Source organism: Dromiciops gliroides, chromosome 6 (assembly GCF_019393635.1).
Source record: "Dromiciops gliroides isolate mDroGli1 chromosome 6, mDroGli1.pri, whole genome shotgun sequence".
Lineage (NCBI taxonomy): Eukaryota > Metazoa > Chordata > Mammalia > Microbiotheria > Microbiotheriidae > Dromiciops > Dromiciops gliroides.
The window spans coordinates 123,015,696-123,038,071 of record NC_057866.1 but is presented as its reverse complement, the minus strand read 5'-3'; the positions used below and the strand labels follow the sequence as shown (position 1 = coordinate 123,038,071).

At 38.2% G+C, this 22,376-nt stretch overlaps 1 protein-coding gene across 1 annotated transcript in view; it reads left to right on the top strand.

The window, feature by feature from the left end:
- Positions 1–10,838: 10,838 nt before the first annotated feature.
- Positions 10,839–22,376, top strand: part of LRRC66 (leucine rich repeat containing 66) — a 29,449-nt gene continuing 17,911 nt past the window's right edge. Inside the window, 1 exon segment of the mRNA XM_043972256.1 lies at positions 10,839–11,334. Coding sequence (XP_043828191.1) covers positions 10,839–11,334 — 496 coding nt within the window.

The following is a 22,376-nucleotide window of genomic DNA, read 5'->3' as shown; positions in this document are numbered from 1 at the left end:
CTTATCAAAATCTAAACATTACCTTGGGGTCTTTAAGTTTAATCAAAATAACCATTGAGTCCTTCCCTAATCCTGAAAGTTACACTTTAAATATCTATAACAGAATTGTGGCCTCTATTAATTATTACAGCTATTTTGCTAGAACTTTGTCCTTCTACATATATTCCAATTGGAAATCTCATTTCAAGTTCCCCCAGCTATTCTTTTTGCATACTTTTGTGCTTTATTCAGATTTATTTGAATAAATATTTTACACAAACTGTGTAACAGTTTATTGCACAAGTAATCACAAATCATCTAATTATTTTTGAAATTTTGTCATTAGTTTTGGTTTATATACATAATGTGTATATACATATATATACATGTACGTGTACATATATGTTCACCCCCATCCCAAGTGCTTTTGACTAGATAGGATGATTTGATGCAGTTTACAGAATTATTTCAAAGGTATAGCATTTTAAAATACTTTACAAAGTAAGGAGTTCCCACTTTTTGCTGCAATACATTCCTATAAACCACATAGGAAAACCAAACAGCAAAAAAGGGAAGGGACGGAGGATCACTGCACATCCATACAGCTTTCATTAAATAGAAATTGGACATTACTCTCTCTTGCCACCAGATGGTGCTTGACTATATTCCTGAAACCAAGTTCATGCCATCATAGATTTAGCTTAATAAGGGACACCCAAAAGGAACCCACTCTATAATGTCCTTCCTCCACGGTCATCTGGCCTCAGCTTGAATAGCTCCAGTGAAAAGGAATCACCTACCTCCAGAGGCAGCCCATTCTACTTGGGGACAATTTCCTTACTAGGACATTGCCCATCTAGTAAGTCTAAATCTTCCTCTTCAGGGATGGGTAAAGTTCTGAAACCCAGGATTGGCCTTCAGCAATTTGTAGAAAAACTAGTCAATTCATAGAAAGACTATATTGGATTGGAAAGAGCACTGGATTTGGGGTCAAAGAATCTGGGTTTGAATCCCACTTTACCACCATAATAGCTCGGTGACTTTGGGCAAACACCTCTCTTATAGCCTCGTTAGTAAAATGAGGGATTTGGACTAGATGGCATTGAAGAACCCTTTTGCTCTAAATCTATGATACTATGAAAAGCATGAACTTCCTGTATATTATTTGCTGGTCTACACATTTTAAAATATATATTTGTATTATTTAATTACAATTTGTGTAGTCATTATTTATAGTAACTATTGTTGCCCATTGGTAATTAAATTCATTTTTAGGAGGTGAGAGTTCAGTGGTGCTAAAATGACACTAAAGAGACCTTTGTACCTTTGAAATAACGATAATTTGTCATCTATTTCAAAGATGGTATTTACCAATTCTGCCATATAAAAAATAATTATATAAATCTATTCCATATTGCTGACTTTAGTTGATGTAACATGTTAATGACCTCTGTTTACAATAAAGATGATATAAATAAATTTCTGCTAATTTGTTAAGGGTTATGTGTTAATAAGTTTCTATTTGAAAATCCAATCAAAACTAATACAGCTAAGTATAATTTGATAATGTAACATCATTATTGCTGTTGCATTTGCCTTTAAGGGTTTATTATTAATAATTTGGTGTCTACTGAGATGACTGGCCTCTCCCTTCCTAGTATGTTCCACCTCATGGTGCCCTGGCAAGCATAGGTTGGTGGGTCAATTTGTTCTCCTAGAACTCAAATGAAATGGTTCTGGTTGTCTGTGAGGCATCCCAGTCTGGGATAGTTGGAGAGGAGGAAAGGGCTTGCTAATTGTTTCCAGACTGCTTTGGAAGGACCAAGGAGTCTCCTGGAAGACTTCAGTGATCAATTGAAGACCAATCTTCCAGGCCCTTCTCTGTTTACCCTAAAAGTAAATAAAATGGAATCACTGTTGAATGTGCCTCTGATTCACCCACTAATCTAAAAATTTACGTTGTCTTAAAAGCGATATTACTGCCTAAGTAATGTTGAAGAACACTTCCATTTTCAACAAAAACCTTCCAACTAAAGCATGATGATTCCATGAATATCCCCTTCTGCCTTTTCCTTATAATTCTTTTTCTATTTCTCCTTTGCTAGCATGAATTCTTTTCTTTTGCCAGAGTGAATTCTTTTTTGCTTTTCTTTTTACCCCTCTACTTCCTTATGTCACACATTCATTATTTTAGCCACTTAAAAGACCAGTACATTTAACTTTGTTTCCAATTCCCACAGGAACTTTTTCTATAACTTTAATTTTTTTTTCATTTTGAGAAATGAATACCACTCACTTCAAGGCATTATAAGGTTTTCAAAAAATCTTTTCTGGGGGCAGCTAGGTGGCATAGTGGACAGAGCACCGGCCAGGAGTCAGGAGGACCTGAGTTCAAATGTGACCTCAGACACTTAACGCTTACTAGCTGTGTGACCCTGGGCAAGTCACTTAACCCCAATTGACTTACAAACAAACGAAACAAAACAAAAAAATCTTTTCTGAACATTAGTACTCTGGCAGTAATATAATTGTTGTAGGGCTTTTATGCCAACACCCTTTTCAGGTTCAATATTGGGATGAAATTAGGAACATTTAACAAAGGAAAAAGAGGTCATCTTTGCCCTACCACAGCAAGAATAAACAAAAACGATACAGGGGCACTTAGAATGTGTCTAGTCAGTATGTCATTGGGGTGTAGCAACTGGTGTGGCCTCAGGCAACCATAAAGTCTGAGAGGCCCAGACTGTAGTCCCCCTGGACTTCATGCCTGTTGATCAGGAAGCTGGGGCCAATCAGATTGTGGGGATGGCAGTGGTGGGGTTACGGGGTGGGTGAAGTGTGAGGATCTCAGGCCACAGTCAGGAAAGCTGGAGCTGAAGGCCATTGCATTAGGAAAATACCGGTTCTATCACAGTAATGTCTATCTGTTTACCAACCTAGAAAGATTATTTTAAAGGAGAACCTAACAAAACAACAACAAAAGGAATTTTTAAATCTCCCTTTGAAAAATCATTTTTAATCGTGTTTTCTCTTCAAAAAATTGGACAATCTCTCTTTTCTGAAGTTCTTCCATTCCCTCAAAGCCTTACTCAGGTACCACTTCTCTAAAACCTTCCCTTGCTCTGTCCCATCCTCCAAGCTGAAAGCTCTATCTCTCTCAAATTACTCCTTGTGCTTTGCTTGGATCTCTCCTTTGCACCTATCTCACTATCCCTTGTATCATATTTATTTCCCCTGAGAGCAGAGTATATTTCCCATCTATTTTTGTGCTTCTAGTATCTACTAAAGTGCCTTGCACATAGAAGAAACAATATTAAATAAGTAACTGATGGGTTTTACTATTCTGACAGCAAATCCCATTCATATTCTTTGTGACTACCAATTACTTTGATAAACATCTGTATATTGAAATATTGTAGTTATAAATAAGGAGACAAATATTTTACAAACTCAGCTCCCTGAAATTGCATAAAACAAAGATGCTATAAATATTTCACCACCATGTTTTCTGGCATATTTGTAACTCTTTGTTACAAAACTCTTGTAACCCCATGCACTTATTCCTCCATATCTTTATAGGAGAGGTAGCTTTTGATTGGAGATGTCATTTTTATTCATTCAAGTATGGGGATTTGGTGGGGGGGGGGTTGAAGCTTTATAACAGGAGTTCTTAACCTGCAGTTAAACTCCAAAGGGACACTGTACACAGAGATAGCAATATTGTTCGATGAAGAACTGTGAATGACTTGACCATTCTTTTTTTTTTTTTTAGTGAGGCAATTGGGATTAAGTGACTTGCCCAGGGTCACACAGCTAGTGTTAAGTGTCTGAGGTCGGATTTGAACTCAGGTACTCCTGACTCCAGGGCCGGTGCTCTATCCACTGTGCCACCTAGCTGCCCCGACTTGACTATTCTTAACAATACAGTGATCCAAGACAATCCCAAAAGAATATTGATGAAGCATACTATCCACCTCCAAAGAAAGAACTGCTATTGATGGAAAAGATGGAAGCATGCTATTTTTCACATTCTTTCATTAAGTGACAAATATGGTGATGTTTTGCACAATCATATATGTATAACCCATATTGGATTGTTTGCCACCTTGGCAAGGGGGGAAGGGAGAGAGGAAAGGAAGGATAGAGATTGGGACAGAAAAATATAAATAAAAATGTTTAACCTGGAAAAAATAAACTCCAAAGGGGGTCTGTGAATAGATTTGAGGGGACCCATGAATTTTGATGAGGAAAAAAATATGTCTTTATTTTTACTAAACCCTAACTGAAATTTAGCATTTCCTTTAATTACTTAAAAACATTATTCTAAGAAGGGGGTTGTATATGGGTAAAAGCTTGTAGTTAGGAAGTGAATCCAATGAAACAAATACTTGTTAAGCTCCTGCTACATGAAAAGGATTTTGCAGTGTTGAGGGATGTAAAAATGATTAAGCCACACTGCCCTCAAGAAGCTTATAGTCTTGTGAAGAATAAGAAACATGCATGGATATGTATAATACAAATTGAAGTATGGAAGTTTTTTAAAGTGCTTTATGAAATTCAAGGAGGGACAAAGTATTTACCACTGAGAAGTTTAGGGAAGACTTCACAGAAGAGATGGGATCCAAGCTGGGCCCCAGGAGCTTAATAGGATTTCATGAAATCATAAAATCTCAGAGTAGGAAAGGTTCTTATTTTTTTTGGAGGCAATACTTTATATGTGGTCTGGCCAGGGTAAAGTACAGTGGGGCTAATCCCTTCTTCAGTCTGTGCCACCTAGCTGCTCCTACACATGACTTCTTCAGATCCTTGAGCCCAACTAGCACACACTCTCTAAAGCTTTTCTTCTCCAATTCTTGCAACCAGTCCTCATTGGGGATGAACTCAAAACCATTTACCATTTTGTTTGAACTCTTCTGGACATTCTCCAGTTTATCAATGTCCTTCCTATAATGTGCCACCCAGAACTGAACACAAAGAATACAGATGTTCCTTGGGGAACTTACAATCTACCAGAATACAACAAGGTCACAGATAAGTAGATAGAATAAAAGATATATGCAAAATAAATAAGGTAAGTGGTTAAAAGCAAAATAAATGCAAAGTGGCTGGGGGCACTGACAACTTGGGGAGATGGTGACACTAGAGTTGGGCCTTGAAGGGAGATAAGGACTTTAAGAGGTGCAGGTGAGGGAGGAAGGAGAGCATTCCAGAATTGGCAGACAGCCTGAGCAAAGATGTCAAGTCATTTGTTAGGAATAGGAAGAGGGCCAATTTGGCTAAAATTTAGAGTGTGTGTGGGGCAGCTAGATGGCGCAGTGGATAGAGCACCGGCCCTGGAGTCAGGAGGACCTGAGTTCAAATCCGGCCTCAGACACTTAACACTTACTAGCTGTGTGACCCTGGGCAAGTCACTTAACCCCAATTGCCTCACTAAAAAAAAAAAAAATTAAAGTGTGTGAAGGGGAATAATGTGTAAGCAGTCTAGAAAGATAGACTAGAGCCAGATTATGAAGGGCTTTAAATGCCAAACAGGAATTTATATTTGATCCTCTAAGCAATGAGACACTTCGGTAGCTTCTTGAACAAAAGAGTGAGATCATTGCATTAGGAAAATCAATTTAGCAGCTCCGTGGAGGATGAATTAGTAAGGATATTGGACTCAGAGGAAGAAATGAGAAGACTATTGCAATGGTCTAAGTATGGACTGGAACATGCCCATTCCAGTGCTGGTATAAGTAGAGAAAAAGGGATGGATTTGAGAGATGTTGATGTATTTGAGGGAACTTAGAGCTTGGAGGGGACTTACCACATAAGGTAAAAGTCAGTGCAGAAACTCATGTGACATAGGGTGAAACCAAGCAGAGCCGACCACCCAACCCAAATATACAGCAAGGTGGAATCTGGTCATGACACAAAGTCTTAATTCAGGAATGAACACTAAAGAGAAAAGACTGATAAGTATAAAAAAATTACTGTAGATCTAGAGGGTCCCAAAAGAAGGAGCAAGTAACTGTGTAACAACTACAAGCAGAGAGACAAAGGAAAAATTGGATTTTCTATAAGGACTGCATGAAAACCTAGAAGAAATTAAGAGATTTTTAAAAATGAAACAATCTCTGTAAGAAGGAATTGAAATAAGAATAAATATCTCAGAAGAGATAGTGTTAAATATTGCCAAGAAATTAATTCCATGAGAGAAAAAAGTGATACCTGATATAAAAAACTGGAAAACAAGAAAAGATAATTTAGGAATCACTGAATTCCTTGAAAACTATGATTTTTTAAAAATCTGAACATTGTGTTTTTTTATTTAGAATTGTTTTGGTTAAGCATTTATTTTTTTCTCCCTCCCAATTCCCTTCTTATAATAAATATGCAAAGTCAAGGTGGACAGATTCCCACATTGGCTGATTCTGCATCTTGATTGACTAATTCTATATCTTGAGCCCAGGATACCATATTTTAAGAAATTATAAATAATAGCTACCCAGATTCATTAGACCCAGAGGGCAAAGTAAAGATGGAAAGAATCCACTGATGTTTTCCTAAACCAAACCTCAAAAGGAAAAGTTCCAGGAATGTTATAGTCAAAATCCAGAACTCCGATGTCAAAGAAAAAAGGACTTCAAGCATCCAAAAATAAGCAGTTCAAGTATTAAGGAACTATAGTTAGGAATATGCAAGACTTAGAAACTTCTATTAAAAAGAAGAGGAAATCTTGGAATACAGTGTTCAAAAGGTAAAAGAGAGAAGTTTACACCAAGAATAACCTACTCTGCAAAGCCAAGTATAAATCTATGGGAGTGAGGGGAGGGAGGATGGATCTTTAATAGAATAGAGGACTTTTAAGCATTTCTGATAAAAAGGACTGAGTAGAAACTTTGAAATACAAACACAAGGTTCAAGAGAAATCTAGAAAAGTAAGTTCATCTGAGCAATTGAAAGGAGGTATATAGTGATGTAGTATTAGCATTCTAATACAGAGGGAAGCAACAAGTGTTCCTTAACCACATTAAAATCTTCAAAGGGAGGGGCAGCTAGGTGGCACAGTGGATAGAGCACCAGCCTTGTATTCAGGAGGACCTGAGTTCAAATCTGACCTCAGACACTTATCACTTACTAGCTGTGTGACCCTGGGCAAGTCACTTAACCCCAACTGCCCTGCAAAAAAACAAACAAAAAATCTTCAAAGGGTATTGAGTGAGTTAAATTACAAAAACAGAGGACCAAAGGGCTGCACTGTTTTCAGGGTTTGAAGAGGGAAAAGAGAAGAGAGAATAAAAAGAACACACAAGTATAAAAAGGAGAAAGAGAACTTGTCATTCCTCATAATCAGGATGTATAGAAGAGTATACATCAACAGGAAAACAAGTGGAGATTGGGAAGGAGAGTGAGAAAAGTGAGTTGAGGAAGACTGCAGGGCAGCTAGGTGGAGAGGGGGCAGCTAGGTGGTGAAGTAGATAAAGCACGGGCCCTGGATTCGGGAGGACCTGAGTTCAAATCTGACCTCAGACACTTGACACTTACTAGCTGTGTGACCCTGCAAAAAAAAGAAAAAGAAAGAAAATGAGGAAGACTAATGACAGAGAGGGAATAGCTGCAAGCAAAGCCAACTTCCTGATTGGGGGGGTGAAAATGGAAAAAGCAAAAGCCAAAGAACTAGAATATAAAGATATCTGTCCACTGGGGAGTGATTGAATAAATTGAGGCACATGAATATAATGGAATATTATTGTAAGAAGTTATGAAGGAGATGATCCCAGAAAATCCTGGGTAGTATGAATTAGGGTAGAATGGAATGAATAAAATCAGAAGAATAATTTAGACAAGGATGAACACAGTATAAAGCAAAACGAATTTCAAAGATTTAAGAACTGTGATCAGTGCAATGCCCAACCATGTCTCCAAAGGATCTGTGATCAAGCAGGTTGCCTAATCTTGACAGAGATGAGAAGTGCAAAGTACAGAAAGAGATACACATTTTTGGACATGGCCATTGTGTGAATTCATTTTGCTTGACTCTGTTTATTTGTTACAAGGGGTTTTGTTTGTTTGTTTAGAGGAATAGACAAAAAAGAGGGCCACTGAAACATGTTTTAAATACACAGAAGGAAACAGAAGGAAGCACACAAGTAAAATATAGAATTCACTAGAGACTTTTTCTTTAAAGCAAGTGATAGAAAATGAAGATTTGGTTTCATGTAGAATCTTCTTTTTGTGTTCTGTGTGTAAGGAATTATTCTGGTTTTTAATTTTTAGAATCGGAAAAAAATTAAAATATACCTTTTTTTTTTAGTGAGGCAATTGGGGTTAAGTGACTTGCCCAGGGTCACACAGCTAGTAAGTGTTAAGTGTCTGATGCCGGATTTGAACTCAGGTCCTCCTGACTCCAGGGCCGGTGCTCTATCCACTGCGCCACCTAGCTGCCCCTAAAATATACTTTTAAAAGAATTGGGTAAGAAAGAGAACAACAACATAGGGTCATGAAAACCCACTGAAGAGAAAATATCCAGAAGATGGGAGTGGATAACCCTGATAAATACTATAGGGAGGTAAAAAAGGATGAGGATAGAGGAAAAAAGACCATTGGATCCAGCAGTAGATTATTTTTGGTAGGGGATGGGAGGCAATGATTTAAACTCATAAAGATGAATCTTCCTGATAACAAGACTAGTCTTCTATCTACTGAGCAATGTAGCTGCCCTGGGAAATATCACTACAACCTGCTGTTGCTCCCTGCTGTCTTCTGCCAATCTTTCCCTGTGATATAGCTTTGTTTAGCAACAGCCCCAGTTCTGAAAAACTCATGATCTCAGGCTATTTTATTTCTTTTGATAACCCAGAAAACTAGCTAAAGAAGCCTTTGGGGATTTGAAATCTAGATTTTGAACTGCTTTTCTTGGGCTACCTGGTTGCAGGTTAGGAGAAAGTGGCTGAAATCCAGTTTTGTATCCACTGAAACTCATATAACTTGGAGTGGAAAAAACCCCCTTTCAATTCCTTTCAACTCTCATGACGTAATTGTGGTCTGAACATCACAGGGCTGGAAGAAAAAGATTGACAGAGGCTGGCAATCCTCATGCTACTTCTCCCTTCTGGCTATGGAATTAAAAGAGCTGGATTTTAATCCTGGTTCGGTTTCTTATTATTTGTGTGACATCTTGAGGCCTCCATTTCTTTGCCTCTGGATGAAGTGATTAGACAAGATTTTAAAGATTTATAAAGCCCATCCCAGCTCTGGAGTTCTGATCTTATGAATCAATGTATCCCTTGCAACAGGAATACAGGATTTAGAGCTAGAAGGAACCTCGCAAATCATCTAGCCTAACCACCTCATTTTATAAGATAAGGAACTTCCCATGTTCATTTCCCAATTCAAATCACCTACCTTTCCTTGGGTCCTTTTCAGCCTTCCATGATACTTTACATGACCAAAGTGATTTACCTTTAGGGGAAAAAAAGCTTCAGTGTAAAGGACATAAAAATAAAGTGAATCGTGTATAATTTCAATGACTAAGCTTGTCACTGAAATAGAAATGGGAAAATATATCCCTTCCCCCACTTAACAAGAGAGGCTGGGGATTGTGGATGAAGAACCTAGCATGTACTGTAAGACTCAATTGCTATATTGCTTAGTTTTGCTGAACTTTCTTTTTTCTTTCCTTCTTTTTTCTTTTCTCTTTTTTCTTTTCTTTCTTTGTTCTTTTCTCTTCATTTTCTTTTCTTTCTTTTTTATTTTTTGTTACTTGGAATAAGTCCCTGGTTTGGAGTAACAGGAAGGATATATTTGGAAATGAAGGTGATGTAAGAACAATAGCCATCAATAAAATTTTAAAAATAATATTTATCTCAAATAGATCAATTAAAAATAATTTGACGCAATTATTTTCTACTGAGAATTATACCTTTGGGGGATGAGGTTTATATAGTCAAACATCCTATATTCAGATGAATGTGGTACTTACAGCTTTCTCAGGACTACCCCTAAAAAGGTTCAAGTGATTGATGGTATCTGGCTGCACCTGTATGAGTGTGGGAAAAACAAATTTTTAAAAACTAAACCAATATACATGGTATTTTTCTATATCTTATAACCTGAGAGTGATGATGTTTTCCAAAACACCTGCAAAGACAAATATGCAGAAACCTCCCAAGGCAAAACTTCCCATGCCTACTTACACAGCTAGTAAGTGTCAAGTGTCTGAGGTCAGATCTGAACTCAGGTTCTCCTGAATCCAGAGCTGGTGCTTTATCCACTGTACCACCTGGCTGCCCCTTTAATTTACACATAAAGTCTTAGTATACAGCATGTGTTTGACCCATTGAACTTTCTGCCATTTAGTGCTAGAGTAATAAGCCACATGTCTCACTCAGGACAGAATTGTAGATAAGCATAATTGACTTTGCTCCTTCCATAGAACCAGTGAGGAAGCAGCAAAGTCCCAAACCTTGATAATGTTTCACTAATTCCGAGTAGACAGTCTTGCCAGGTAACTGCTGGGTGACTGCCGGGTGACGGATATTTTAAAAACAGAAGTATTTTAAAGGTGAGGTCCAGGGGATTAAATTCCTTTCAGAAAAATTAGAATAGTTGTTTTAAAGTGATACAAACATTAATTCTGTTAAATCTTTAATTTTTTGGAAGACAAATCTTAGCCAAAGCAAAAACAAAAACAAAAAACAAACTTGAAGAACTAAAATGTTTAGCATCAAAAGTAAGTAAAATTTCCTTTAAAAAAAAAACCTTAAAATTCTTTCAGTTTGGATATGCATCTTTCTTTTTGCTCCTAGCTTTTAAAAATGTTTGCCGTATGTGAATAATAGAATTCATTTTCCTTTTCTTTTTTCCAATAGGCATTATGAAAAGGTCTTACCTCATCGTGATTATTGTAGTGCTAAGCCTTTATTTTACCAGAACAGCAGCAACCAAAACAAGAAAATTTGATATTCCGTCTGACTCCAGATGCCGGTGGGATGGGGACCTTTTGATGGATTGTTCTTTTACTGGAAAATCTGATATACCAATGGCTATACCACAAACAGTGACCACAGTGGATTTAAGTTACAATTCTATTAGAGCTCTCTCAGTATCTAACATGGAAAACGAAGAGTGGACCATAAAACACCTGAACCTAAGTAACAATAGGATATCCGAGCTAACTTTCAGCTCTTTTATGTGTTTTCCCTCTTTGGAAACGTTAAACTTGAGTGACAATGGAATTCACTCCCTTTCATTCGATCTACAGAACCGTAGCAGCTTACTGGGGAAATGCCAAGGAAATGGTTTCAGAAATGTTTTTACGTCTCTCAAAGTTTTGTCAATTCAAAGAAATCATCTTAATGCTACTCCAGAGGGTAAGTGTCAGTATAAAAATACAATGCAGTATAAAAAAAAATGTGTCCAATTGACTTGGGATGCTTTTGTGTAAATAGGTGATCCATATTAGCTTTCGGTTTTACTTGCATGGAACTAGAACTGAAAAGAAAGCAGGGTGGTAACGGCAGGTGTTGTCTTTAAAAGCAGAGTCTCATGAATTTCATCTAATTTTAAATTTAGAGCTATAACTTAAAGGATTTATTTAACCATTGGTTTTCTTTCCCATGATATAAATTTCCTTCTTGATGATATCAACTTCTCAAAGTGCAGTAGTATATGTGGTAGACTTTAAATTACCTTTGATGTGATCATCTGTTAATCACTGAGTTATATCAAATTATTCCAGCGACAAAAGGCTCTAAGAAATGGCTGGGTTTGGATCTGATTCATTTGAAGTAGAACTGTATTTAACTTCAGTGTTATTACTAGATAGAGCATTTTCTATTTTCCTATCTTATTAGGAGATATTTTTACCACAGCTTGCCAAGTGGTCTGGAGATGAGGATCAAAAATATGGTATTTCTGTCTATTAGTATGCAAAGTACCTTTGAATGTTGAATTTTTTTCCTCTACTTGCAGAACAAACTTACAGAAATACATTGTGCTGTCAAAATTGATCAAAATCACAACCCCATATCCGTCTCTGGTTCCTAACAAGACTCTAGCCTCCTTCCCTAACAAGATTATGCCTTCCAGGGCTCCTCCAGTCTGATGGTAAATGTCCTAAGTAATAAATGGTGCTTCCACTGATTATCTTGGGAGACTATTCAAAAATACAGTGTTTTATTCTAGGAAACATATCTTGCTGTTCAGTCTAAACTTGCTTTGCCTTCTTTTCATTACATGTTGCTACTCAGTTTCCTCTACTTTTGGGGGGTGAGGGCATTGAGATATTTACATCTTCAAATCAAAATTTATTAAGCACCTATTATGTGCAGGACACCATGATAGGTGTTGTGGGGTATGCAAAGAAATAGAAGATTACCATCTTCTCTCCTTCCCAATTTATACCCATTAAACTTTTCCATTGAGTTCTTACGTTCTATTTTCTGTTTTTAATGCCTTTTCTCCAAAATCATTTTTAGCAACTTTTGGATAGTGGGGGCTAGAGTTGAAGAGATAATTATTCTGAAGATAATATCAGTGGAATTATGTAGAAAAGAATGGCTTCTTCCTTTCCTGTCCATTTTGGACATAGCCTACTGACCTTTCTCTTATATTTCATGGAATGAAGTGAGGCGTTTTGTTATGTTGTATTTTTCTTTTTTTACTAAAGTTCTGGGCCCTCTTCCTCCGTAGCCAGTGAAGGGCATATTTATTGCCCTTTGCTATACTGATAATCTAGAGGTTGTAGTGCCAAAATTTGTACATCTTAGACCTCAAGTAGCACCTTTTTTTGTAAATCATAAAAGTATTTTATTATTTTCCAGTTACATGTAAAGATCATTTCCACATTTGTTTTTCAGATTCCTTTTTTTTTTTTTGGAGGGCAATGAGGGTTAAGTGACTTGCCCAAGGTCACACAGCTAGTTAAGTGTCAAGTGTCTGAGGCTGGATTTGAACTCGGGTCCTCCTGAATTCAGAGCCAGTGCTTTATGCACTGCACCACCCAGCTGCCCCTCTTCAACATTTGTTTTTGTAAAATTTTGAGTTCCAGAGTTTTCTCCCTCCTTCCTTTCCCTCCCCCCCTCCCCAAACTGAAAGCAATCTGATATAGGTTATATATGTACAATCACATTAAAATATTTCTGCATTAGTCATATTGTGTAAGAATCAGAACAAAAGGGAAAAACCTCAAAAAAGAAAAAAAAAGTCGAAACAGTGTGATTCAATCTGCATCCAGATTCCACAGTTCATTTTTCTGGATGTGGAGAGCATCAGATAGCACTTTTTTCTGCACCCATCTAATAGATGTAATCAAAGAGCCCTGAATCTGGACTTAGAGGGCCTCAGTTCAAAATCTAAATTACCAGTTGTACCTTGAGCAAATTATTGATCTTCTCTAGCCTATTTCTTCAGTAATTTGAAGTCAAGAAATATGTAGCTTCAGGGGTATCCCACCCCACTCCACTCCTCACATGTGGAGTTCTTCAAAAAGTTATTCCAAGTTCAAGGCTCCTTATCAAGTGGAAACCACAGTTGGTGAGCCCCTGTAAATGTAGCTACTTTTGTCAATCAGCCAGAAGGCATAAGTAGTTCAAATCAAAAGTATTTAGTGAAATAATACAGAAAGTATAGTAACCCTTTGCTCCCCCACCTTCACCCCAATAAAATTAGGTCATACTTTCCCACAAATACACATGGCATTAGTGGGAAGTGAAGTCCAAACACTTTATGACAGAAATACTAGGAGGAAAATATATGAAGGAAAGGAAGGGAGAGAGAAAATGGGGGTGGGGGGAGAGGGAGGAAGGAAGGAAGGAAAATAGATAGATAAGGGTATTTTAGTCTTGAGATTCTTTGAAATCAATTCCAAATAGAAGCCCTGAATTTCATTTTGTATATAGAATCATTACCAGGTTTCCGTGTATAAATCATTTTAGGCCTTTCCAATCCCTTGTTTTTTTGTGGTTTGAATTATTGTTCCCTAATTGTACCATCTGGGGTTTGCCCAGGGTAATTTTGTGGTTTTTTTCATATATGCCTCTATAGCCAAATTCTCATTTAGTTTTGTGTGGCAAGAATATCCTAGGGAGGCAGAGACAGTAAGAAAGAGGTGCTGCCTGGATCCCCTCACTATGGGACAGGAGTTCTTAACCTTTTTTTGTCTCGTGGACCCCTTGGGCAGTCTGGTAAATCTTGTGGACTCTGTCTCAGAATAGTGGTTTTATTTTATTTTATTTTTTGCTGGGCAATGAGGGTTAAGTGACTTGCCCAAGGTCACACACCTAGTAAGTGTCAAGTGTCTGAGGCCGGATTTGAACTCAGGTCCTCCTGAATCCAGGGCCGGTGCTTTATCCACTGCACCACCTAGCTGCCCCATAATAGTGGTTTTAAATGCATAAAATAAAATAAATAGGATTACAAAGAAAATCATAATTATCAAAACTTTTTTTTTTTAAGTTCAAATCCAGCCTCAGACACTTGACACTTACTAGCTGTGTGACCCTGGGCAAGTCACTTAACCCCACTAGCCCCGCAAAAAAAAAAAAAAATCCTGCTCTAGAGAATGACCACATGATCAGAGATATCTCATGCCTTTCCCATAAAAACTGCTCTGGCTTTTCCCAGCAGCTATTTATGCTATTATTAGTCTCCATCCTGCCCCACCCCTAGAAGTTTATAGTAAAGGTTATAACCATAATGACGTGGCACTCTACATAAAGAGTTTCAATGAAGAAGAGGCAGAGATTGGATCAGTCAATGCTGGAGAGATGTGACTGCACCACTTCCCAGTACATCGTTCTGTACGGCTGATATGTGGGTTCATAGATATGGAGCTGAAGAACACTTTGACATCATTTCGTCCAGCCCCCTCATTTTACAGATGAAGAAACTGAGGTTAACTCACTTGCTCAAAGTCACCCATCTCTTAATCTGCAGAGCTAGGAGGTAAACCCCTGTCTTGTGAATCCAAACCCAGAATCCTTTCCATGGCACAAGCCTAGTCATGTGTTTGGAATAATTCGCAGTTTAATCACAGCGCCATTGACTCCAATTTATTCCGGCCTCCTTTTTTGTCCTTCCAGGCATTTTCGTTTACCTTTTTCTCTTTTCTCCAATGAACCTTGAAAAAGAATTATCCACTATGCGTCCTGCTATGGGGAGGGCACTATGTTGGAATGGAAAAACAAGTTTGAACTACAACCAGAGTTGTGTGACTGTGGATAAGTCGATCAATCAGTCAGTCAATAAGCATTTATGAAGTACTTATTATGTGCCAGACCCTGTGCTCAGGGTTGGGAAAACAAGGACAAGCAAAGAGAAAGAAAATCCCTGACCTCAAGGAACTTACACTCTCATGAGGGGAAACTCACAGAAAATGAAACTCATAGGGAGGAGGAGATATGGGAGTGAAGGCACTGATACCAGGTAGCTGAATGGTGCCTAGTAGAGCAAGTCAGGAGTTAAGCCCAGAAAGGAAGGAAGACACAGTTGGCCTGGGCCAGCTTCCTTAAAAGAAGGTGCTGGACAGCCCTAGATTCAAGAGGACCTGAGTTCAAATCCAACCTCAGACACTTGACCCTTACTAGCTGTGTGACCCTCATTGCCCCAGTGGGAGGGGGGAGAAATACTTTGTCCATTTTTTCAAAAAATACTTCATTCCTCCAATCATCTGAAGGGCAGAATGGCCTCTTCTGCATCCCTAATAAAGAGACCAATTTGCATTCTGTTAAAAAAAAAAAAAAGAAGGTGCTGGAAGAGCCAGTCAAACAGAGGGAGAGGCCAAAGGATGGAAGGTACTGCCAATGTGTGAATTCCAGGGCGAAAGGGAGCTTTCAAGAAGAAGAGGTTTCTGGTAGGTAGATAAAGTCTAAAGTGTAGCCTGAAGAGGAATGAAGACCATTAAATTATTATTACTTTAATATTTAATACCAATAATTTACTTAATTTCTCCCAGCCTCACTTTCCCCATCTGTAAAATGAGAATAGAATACTTACACTCTCTAGACCATGGGATGGTTTTCAGAAGAATATCTAACAAACTTTAAAGAATTAAATAAATGTGAATTATTATTTTGTGTTATAATACATTCCCATGATCTAAGCTTGAAGTTAGCTGGAAGGAGTTAAAAAGAAATGGTATGGGGCGGCTAGGTGGTGCAGTGGATAAAGTACCAGCCCTGGATTCAAGAGGACCTGAGTTCAAATCTGGCCTCAGACACTTGACACTTACTAACTGTGTGACCCTGGGCAAGTCACTTAACCCCCATTGCCCTGCAAAAAAAAATGGTGAATCTAATTTTTTTTTCCTAAACAAAAAATAGCTCTGAAAAAGGCAAATAAAGAATATAATGGTTTTTGAATGGGGAATTACCATCCAATCATTTTTAAATAAATTAAATATTTTATTGCTAACTTAGAGGGGTTATGTGGAGTAGTGAATAAAGAGCCAGCCAAGAAATTGGGAAGTCGTGGGTTCAAGTATCACTTCTCATACATAGGCCCTGTAACTCTGGGCAAGCCACTTAATCTCTCAATGTAATCAATTCTCTGAGACGATAAATTGCAAAGAAGTTGCTAACCTATAATTCCCAATACTAATAAAAAACACAGGTCCAGTTCCTATCCCTATTACAAACTTACCATTCAACAGCAATACAATCTTGCTTGGTAACTAGTTATATTTAAATTACAGTTATCCATTCCACATCACAACATTCTCCATCATGGTTTTAATATATCAGGGGTTGGCATAAGAAATCAAATGGGAATTTGAGGGAAGTTTTACAGAAGCTGCAGGCAACCTGCAAAGACCAGCAGATGACACAGAGCCTATGACCAAATATTTAATCCAAATTTTAGAATAAGATATTGTAAGTACTCCATAAAAAAAAGAAAGGAAGGAAGGAAGGAACAAAGAAAAGAAAAAAGAAAAAAATGCAGACTTCTTCTCTGGTATGAAGGGAGGGCCAAAAAAATTTTACATGGATTTTCTACATTGCAGTGGCCACTGTGCCCCTAACCCCTGTGATGTGGAAGGAGTAATTAATTGATTTAAGTCATTTGTCCATTCATTCACTTTTCCTCTTAAATAGTCATAGCCGATGTGTCGCCTTACATTATATTTCTGTATTCTCTCCTAGTCTTAATCACATGATAATATTCTGTGGCATTAAGGAACCACGATTTATTTAACTGTTTCTCTGTTACAACCTAGCCATGTTCACGTTTGAGGCTAATTAATTGGGTACTCTCCTGGAAAGGAGCAGGTGCAATCTGGGGAGCTTTTCTAAGTCAGTTTGATAAGCATAACTCTTTTTATAGAATGAGTATACCTCTCTCCCATAGTGTGTGGGCCTGCTCTTTGGCAACTTGGAGAAAGGATATAGACAATTCCTGATTGTTTTTTCAGTGACTCATCCCCTAGATTTGGGCAACTAGGTGGTGCTGTGGATAGAGCACTGGCACTGGAGTCAGGAGGATGAGAGTTCAAATCCTGGCCTTAGACACTTGACACTTACTAGCTGTGTGACCCAAACATCCAGGGTCATCTCTTGTCATCCTGATGTATATTTTGCCACTAGACCCAGATGGCTCTGGAGGAGAGGGTGAGGCTGGTGACTTTGCACATATGTCTCACTTAAATCCAATTTAGTGCAAGTCATGACATCACCTTCTGATGTCATGCTCCTCTTTAAAAATGAAGAACAAACAACAACCCCCAAGATTATTGATTGGCTGGAATTCTAGTCAGGATGACTGTAAGAGACATATAATTTGTCTCCAGTCTTTCTGCCTTTTCACCTTTTTCTTTGCCCCCTTATCTTCTGGAACATCATAAGAATTTGAGGAAGGGGATTTCTCCTTTCCTCTCTCCAACCATCTCCCACCAGGAGCAGTTGATATCAATTTACAGCAGGATGTGACGAAGGGAGATATGCTTGTCCATGTGGCCTGAGAAAAGTTGGACTTTTCCAACTACAGAGATAGCAATAGCCACAGCAATGATAAAATTAATGCAGAAGGGGCAGCTAGGTGGTGCAGTGGATAAAGCACTGGCCCTGGATTCAAGAGGACCCGAGTTCAAATCGGCCTCAGACACTTGACGATTACTAGCTGTGTGACCCTGGGCAAGTCACTTAACCATCATTGCCCCACCAAAAAAAAAATTAATGCAGAAGCATATAGTGGAGGGAGACAGAGGAAATTACAGGCAGTGTTCCTGAGCTCTAGATTGTGTAGAGGAGAAATTTCTATTTCCAAGGCAACATGATCTAGGAATCTATCCTTCTAAGCAAAGAAGGGACATTTTGCTTGGTAGTGACAGCCTTGTGGGTAACCCCCAGTTTAAGAGCTAGAGAACAGACCTTCTGGAGAAAGGGATTTCCTAAGCAGCAGTCTTATAGGAGAAATAAGATCATTGCTCACATGGCCCTGTAGTTGGAGGAGCTAAGAGAGTTGAAGCCATGTCATTGAGTGGCAAGGAAGATAATGGGATCTATCACCTCCTATTATTTCAGTGAATTATTCAGAAACTGCAAATATAATGGGAAAGGTATTGTTTGTTCCAAAGTACATTTGCTTTATGGAAGGAATCTATTTATTTGTTTTTGGCTGAGAAATGAGGGTTAAGTGACTTGCCTAGGGTCACACAGCTAGTAAGTGTCAAGTGTCTGAGGCCAGATTTGAACTCAGGTCCTCCTGAATCCAAGGCCAGTGCTTTATCCACTATGCCACCTAGCTGCCTTATGGAAGGAATCTAAACCACAGAATGGTACAAGTCTTTGGGGGGGAATTTGTAAGTCTCTGTAGGAAAGAAAGATTTCCCTGAAATATCAGAGTATTACCCCAGTGGCAACCCTAAGGTCAATTTCCTTCCAAGGGGAAGCTTATGGGCTTCTTTGGGTTCTTTGAGTGCCTTTTGTGTTTCCTATAACTGTGTATAGATTCCTACAAGTACTATGTACTTTCTATATTTTCTGCACAATGAAATATAGGTTGTCCTCTATTTGATATGCACTTGTTTCCTTGAGTGCTTGTACAGGAGTTGGGGATCCCTTTAATCCACATTTGCGGAAATCTAGACATGAATTTTCCTAGAGTAAACTGTAGGCAAGGGTAATGAAATCCAAAGGAAAAAACACCTTCTTAGATCAGCCCCAAGCACTAAATCTGGTTTTTATGAGGTTAGAGTCTGGAGCTGAGGGTAGGAGGATTGAACAAACAGGAACCACAAATCAAAATCCAAAAAAAGAAGATTGAATTTACTTTGGTGAGAATTTGCTTCTCTGGTTCATAAATGTAAATAATTGTGAGGACACCACAGCACACAGGAATCAAGCTTCGCTCAGCTCCATTTCCATCTACAATCGGAAGCCTCTCTTGATTATCCCAGTTATTAATGCTCCCATATCAAACTGTCTTATATTTATGTATGTGTGTGCATATTTATGTATTTATGGTGTTTCCAACTGGTAAAATATAAGATCCTCAGGGACGAGGAATGATTCCTTTTTTGGTCACTGTATCCCCAGCCTTGAGCATAATGCCTTACCCATACTTCACAAATGTTTGGTGAGTTCATGCATCTCATGGGATATATATATATATACATACATATATATATATATATACATATATATATCAGTTTGTATATCCAGGAGCGAGTGCTACACATTTCTATAAAACGTTGATGGTCTTCATGTAGTGTGGTAACAACCATTTCTTTGGATAAGAAGCTCTGGACTTGAATGGAGACTGAAGGTTTGAGTTTTGAGCCTCTCATCTATTAGTTATGTAACCTAGGGCAAGTCACTTAATACAGCACTTCATGGCTGATAAAGCACATTCCTCCCAACCCTCTGAGGTAGATAATGTAAATATCATTGCCCTCATTTTTTTATAGTCTCATAGAGAAGCTACTTCCCCAGAGTCACACAACTAGGAAGTCTCAAAGCAGTATCAGATCCCTTTAATAACAAGCTTAGCGCACCTTTCACTACACCATACTGATCTTCAGCTACAAAAATGAGGAGGGTTGTGCTACACCAGAGGTGCCAAATTCAAATAGAAACAGAGCCACTAAGACCTGCTGGTGCATACTGACTTAGAAAACCATAAATTAACATTATCTATTGTTTATTGTGTTTTTATTTATTTTGTTTTTTCCAATTATATTTCCATTTAAATTAAATCTAATTTCCCAATTACATTTTAATCTGGTTCAGTCACATATCTGGACTAGATGACCTTAAGACCCCTTCCAGCTCTGACATTTTGTGTTTCTGTAAAAACTGATTCTGCTCAACACAACTCATTTCTAAACACTGAACTTCGGTTCCCTGTTCCTGACCCAATGACAGCTAGTTTATTGAAGGCTATGACAGCTGTGATAGCTATCATTGTGTTGCTTGTTTGGACAACACCCAGGGAAGGAGCTGGCAGGTGCAGCAGACAGGGGAGAAGCCTATAGCGAATTTAATACCAGAGATGCACCAGCTCTTTCACACAGGCTTCCTGACGGCAATATTCTCAGCTCCCCTCACCAGTCAATTTAAAATAGTTTGAAATAATAGAATCAATCCCAGGTCAGATCATCCCAGCTTCAGCAAACAGTCCTTTCCAAGTGCATGCAGGAGACTTGGCAATAATGTATTAGCCAACAAATATTGTATTATTCCACTTAAATTTATAGTCTTCAAGCAACCACCCAGAACTAAATCAGCATTGGAATCAGAGGATGAAAACTGTTAGAAACAAAATGGGATGAACATTAAACCCTGAACCCTTGTAAAACAAAAATGAAGCATGGCTCTTCAGGGGGGAAAATGTGCCCATGACACATTTTAAGTTTGACCTGAATTATTAGCATTTTCTTGTTCATTTTCTTAAGTATAGACCAGCAGGTCAAACTCAAATAGAAATGGATCCCTGGAGGCTGCATATTGAATGAGAAAACCATAATTTAACATTAGCTATATTTTGTTCTATTTTTATTTATTTTGTTAAACATTTCCCAATTGTATTTTAATTTGGTTCTGTCTAGGCACTCCTGAGTGTCCAGACTGCTGGTCTAAATAATCAATAAAACAATAAATCAAGCCCTGATTTGTAGCATTTGCTGATATCATAGATGTAAATTCTCACACTGGAAAACTAACAATTGGCTCTTGGCCTGATACAAGCTGATTCCAGCACACCTTTAGTTGTTCTGCAAAAAAAGATGCAGTTTTAAAATTTATAGACTTTTGGTTACAATTGGTTCCTCTTTTTAAAAATCACATTTTCCTCATTGCTGAAAAATTTGTTGTTCTTGAGTCATTTTAAGTCATGTCTGAGTCTTCATGACCCCATTTGGGGTTTTCTTGGTAAAGATACTGAAGTCATTTGCCATTTCCTTCTCCAGTTCATTTTACAGATAAAGAAACTGAGGCAAAGAGGGTTAAGTGACTTGCCCAGGGTCACACAACTAGTAAGTGTCTGAGGCCGGATTTGAACTCAAATCTTCTTGACTGCAGGCCGGGTTCTCTATCCACTGCAGCACCTAGTTGCCATTGACAAATTATATTAACCCTACAAATAATTGCTCCCAAAAGTCAGCACTGAGTTACTATTGCATTTACTATATGATACCTGGGCTCATGAATTTCAATTCAATTCAACATTTTTAAATGTATCTACTATATACCCATCATTTACAGATGCTGGGAATACAAAGATAAAAATGAGCAGGCACTGTAATGCCTACCCTCAAGAAGCTTATACTCTATTGGAGGTCAAAGGAAGGGAAAAAGAGGCCATGTACCAGCTATGTAGATAACAAGGTAGGAAGTGATGAGAGCAAAGGAGAAAGGAGACCAAGTCCTTCAGGAGCCTTTGAGGATAGAAAGCTAGAAAGAAGGAATGGACTTCCTCAAGTAGGCAGCACCTGAACAGAGCCCTGAAGGCTGAGGAGAATTCCGAGGCTTATTTGGCGATTCTCCTCAGGGGAGATTTCCCATAACATACATTGTACACTAGGCATTTCCAATTCTCTTCCTTCTCTCGTTCCTAGTCCAGGGCTCTTTGGACCTGGCAGGATTATATCTGCGTCCCACTGGTTTATGTTTCAAGTTGCTAAAACTACTTCATTAGTCAAAGGAAATGTTTGTTTAGGGAGTGTTCCTTCTTAGCAGAGAGCCTCTTGGGACATTTTTCAATTAGGTTAGAACCAAGTGGAATAAGTTTTTTTCAATTCAATTCAGCACATGTCATTTATCCAGCACACATTTATTAAAATACCCCTAATATGAACAAATCTCTATATCAGATTAATCATGACGTCATTTGAAATGTCTCTTTGATGTCCTCTTTCTTTTCTCTTATCTTAATTTCAGGTCTCTTTCACCTCAGTTGCTACAGCATATACTTAGTTCTT